Consider the following 4,375-nt stretch of genomic DNA (forward strand, 5'->3'; position numbering starts at 1 on the left):
TCCTCCCAGAAAGCAGTTGAGGCCGGTGGGGGGAGTGCAGTCCCTGAGATGGGTTGAGTTTTGTTAAGGACAGCGTTATGGGAAGTGGAACCAAGATGGATAAATAGAGTTGAAGATTCATTTCCAGCCAGAATCTATTGAGTGGTGGAATAGGCTGCAAGAGGCTGAATGGTCTCCCCGTTAGCCGGCAAATTACCAGAGGAAAGCAAACTCCAGTCAAAGGGGTAAGACAGGGTGTGCTATTAGGCCTCTGCCTCATCTTCTCTTGCAAGTTTGAGATGATCATGGTCTGTCAGGAGAAATCTACTGTACTGCATTGCCTGGGACAGGGAAACAAGACATATCCACTTCTGCAAATGGGAAAAATTAAAACTAGATACCACATAGCCCCAAACACACAACTACACCTCCGTATGAGGGAGACTTGCTGCATGCCATTAGCTACACAGAGCCATATAGCACAGAAACAGACCCTTCGGCCCAACCAGTCCATGCCGACCATGTTCCCAAACTAATCTAGTCCCACCTGGCTGCACTTGCCCATGTCCCTCCAAACCTTTTCTATTCATGATCTTACCTTAATGTCTTATAAATGTCGTAACTGTACCCACATCTACCACTTTCTCTGGAAGTTCATTCCAAATACGAACCACTGTCTGCGTAAAAAAGTTGCTTCTTGTGTCCTTTTTAAATCTTTCTTCTCTCACCTTAAAAATATGTCCCATAGTTTTGAATTCCCCCAGTCTAAGGAAAAGATCCTTGTCATTTACCTCATCTATAGCCCTCATGATTTTATAAACCTCAATAAGGTCACCCCTCAACCTCCTACGCTCTAGGGAAAAATGTCTCAGCCTATTTTTATAACTCAAACCCTCTATTCCCAACAACACCCTGGCAAATCTTTTCTGAACCCTCTCCAGTTTAATAGTATCCTTCCTGTAACATACTTGTGGTGTCCACAACAGGGAGGATGCGGAGGAAGACTGGCCTGGCATACGGGGGTAACACCTTTATCAAGTCCTGGTAGAAGAGGTCAGGATCGATTTTGTTGTCGGGATCAGCGATGGCAGCCATTCCAGCCTTCCCTTCGATACCTAGCAGGGGAATGGAACAGAAATGTCAGTGGGACAGGCAATCAAAAACAATACTCCAAATGTGGGAAAACAAGGGACTGAGGCTCAAAACACTGCAGTGGACCAGACAACTTCCGTGGACAGAGAAAGACACGAAGTTTCAGAACCGCCACTTCTTGTCGCTCACAGAATGGTGGCATTGCTGGTAAGACCAGCATTTATGGCCTGCATTTCCTGACCTTTAGAAGGTGTTAGTGAGCCACAAATGGCTAGGGCCAATTCTAAGGGCAGTAAGACATCAACCAGATTGTTGTGGGTCTAGAGTCACACAGTGATCAGACCAAGTGAGGACAGAAGATTTCCTTCCCCAAAGGATATTAATAAACAAGATGGGGCTTTTATGGCTCTTATGAGTATTACTCCATGTCCCTGACTTATTATCCACTTAACATATCCACCAATTTACTGTCCCCATGAAATGGCAGGCTGCTTTTAGTTCTGACAAAATGTCAAGATCCACCACAGCCCCCTAAACACTGCCTGACCTGACCAATTGAGTGCTTTCGAGAAGTTTCTGTGGGGCACAGCCAGTTTGCTGAGTATGAACAAAATACTGTTGGCAATTGCAATCTTTAAGTAACTAGGTTAAAAAGTTCCATATCTTCTGTTGTAGTTTTGTTTGTTCATTGGTGCCCACAACTCAGGAATGATTGGTGAATGATGTGGGAGTGCTGCACTTTGTTTCCATGAGCGCCAGTGTAAATCATTGCTGGATTTCTCAATCAAGACAGACTGCACATTCAAACAAAGCCAAAAATATTATTATGCCTGCACGCCAAGTCATTAGCTGGCCAAGCCACCCTAACCCTACTGCAGGTCTGCGTAAAATTTAAGTCACTTTAGTTGTCAGTTATCACAGCTTCAATAACACTCAAGAAGCTCAACATCATCCAAGGCAAAGCAGCCCATTTAATTGGCACCTGCAATAGGTTCAAAATTCACTCCCTTCATTACTGACACGCAATTGGAACAGAGTGTACTATCTACAAGATACACTGGAGTAACTCCCAGGTTCTTCTGACAACACCTTCCTGAATCTGCAACCACTCCCACCTAGAAGGTCAAGGTCCTCAGTTACACAGAACACGTCTACCTACAAATTCCCCTCCAAGCCACTCACCATCGTGACTTGGAAATATATTGCCCTTCCTTCAGTGTCAGTGGATCAAAATCCTGGAACTCCCTCCCGATCACTATTGGGATGTACCTACACCATATGAACTGCAGCAGTTTGATGAGGTAGCCAAGCAGCACTTCATCAAGAACAAGCAGGAATGAGCGACAATTGGCAGCCAAGCCAGTGACACCCGTGTTAAGATAAACATAAGTAGCAGGAGCAGTAGTAGGTCACTCAGCTCTTTGAGACTCCTCTGTTATTTAATAGGATCATGTCTGACCTTCTATTTCACAACCATTTACCTGCACTATCCCCGTATCCCTTCATGGTTTTAACAATCTCAGCCTTGAACATAATGACTGACCTGCACAACTTTCTGCAGCAGATCATTCCAAAGATTCGCCATCCTCTGAGCAGAGAAATTCATCCTTGTCACAATCCTAAACAGCTGTCCCCCTTATCCTGCGACTGGGTCTCTTGGTTCTCGACCACCCAGCCAGGGGAAACACCCTTTCTGCAATCTATGCAAGAAACACGGCCTACTGTGGTACATCTTCCACACTCTGCTTAACAGGGCTTGAGGACAGATGAGTATTGCGCCCAGTACTGAGGAAGGGGAATAGTGGGGATAACTGAGCAGCCTGCCCACCTGGCACTTCCACCCCGTACACTGCCACATCAGTCATGTTCAGGAGGTGACTCAGGCAGCCCTCCACCTCCGTGGTTGAAACGTTCTCCCCTCGCCACCGGAAAGTGTCGCCACTCCTGTCCTTGAAGTACATGTAGCCGAGCTCGTCCATAACCAGAACATCACCTGCAAGCCGGAGACAAGGCAAAGGGAATTAAGAGGAGCTCCGGAATTAAACAGGAAGATCCCATTAAAGAAGCATGAACGTTTCACATTCAAGTTACTCAGCAGACAAATCTAAAAATCAAAAGGATTTCAAGAACTCCTGGCAGGATTACAGGAATGTAATAGGCAACACAGCGTAGTCACTACTGTGTAGGCAAATATATCCAGCAAGATTCCACCAACTTGTAAACCACGACTTTGGGTGATTTCGAACAATGCCCTGGGAGAGTAGGCATTAATTTGAAGATAAAGTCAGGGCCAGGGTTCGATGTTTCATTAATACCACATTAAGCGTCACCCTAGGTTCTGTGCTCAAATCTCTTCAGAGGGCCTCGAATGAATGAGCTTCTGACAGAGGGTAGAGTACCACCCACTGAAACAAATAAACAATTTTGTGCAGGATGGCATTTAATGGGCAATGAAGGATTTGTGAAGCTTTGCAAACACTCGTGGGAAACATTGCAGCCAGTTTGGGCACAGCAAGCTACCACATCTAACAAGGAGGTGACGATTGCAATCATGTTTAATGAATGTTGGCTACAGGATAAATATTGGCCTGAACACCAGGGAGATCACTCCTCACTCCACTCATTCAAAGTGGGGCTGTGGGATCTTTCACGTCACCTGGGGCGGGGTGGCTGGGGTTTGGCCTTGGCTTAACATCTCACCTGTAAGAGAGCACCTCTGACAGCAGGAGGTTTGCCTGGATTTTATACTCACATTTTAAGGATGGGACTTGAACGGACAACCTTCTGACGCAGAGGCGAACATGCTACTGAGGCATGGGTCAAATGGGTAGTATAAGAGAATGTGTGTAAAATGCACTACACTTGTCCTGTGTATCATTAGTTGTACCTTTAATGGAGTTTGTACCTGACAGGTAGGCGCTGTCTCCTTTCTTAAAGACGTTGTAAGCAATCTTTTTGCTTGTGGCCGACTCATTGGCATAGCCATCAAACCGGCGAAGGGGGTCCTGCTGGTTAATGCGGCCTACCAGCTGCCCAGGCTCACCTGGATCAAGAGAAGGAGAAAGAGGTCTAAAGTTGGAGTAATTCACTGTAGATTCCACTCAATGCAGGCCCATGGGCTGAAGCTGCGGGGAGCTGCTCTCTGAGTTCAGACTGATTCAGCACATTCACACAGAGCGAGGAAGGGAAGAACTTGCATTTCTGTAGCGCCTTTTGGGCTGCTGAGGTGTTCCAAAATGCGTCACAGTTGATTGACAAGCTACACTCCATCCTGACTCGGAAATATAATTGACGTTCCTTCACT

The 4,375-nt window shown here is 46.1% G+C and overlaps 1 protein-coding gene across 1 annotated transcript; it reads right to left on the reverse strand.

The window, feature by feature from the left end:
* Positions 1–947: 947 nt before the first annotated feature.
* On the reverse strand, positions 948–4,114 carry LOC125482573 (long-chain fatty acid transport protein 1-like; the record flags this gene model as incomplete). Its single annotated transcript, XM_048594670.1, has 3 exons — positions 948–1,094; positions 2,900–3,064; positions 3,977–4,114. Coding segments are annotated over 3 exons (450 nt in total), but the record flags the coding sequence as incomplete, so codon positions are not given.
* Positions 4,115–4,375: the final 261 nt, after the last annotated feature.

Source organism: Rhincodon typus, unplaced genomic scaffold, assembly GCF_021869965.1.
Source record: "Rhincodon typus isolate 14 unplaced genomic scaffold, sRhiTyp1.1 hic_rhity00012692, whole genome shotgun sequence".
Taxonomy (NCBI): domain Eukaryota; kingdom Metazoa; phylum Chordata; class Chondrichthyes; order Orectolobiformes; family Rhincodontidae; genus Rhincodon; species Rhincodon typus.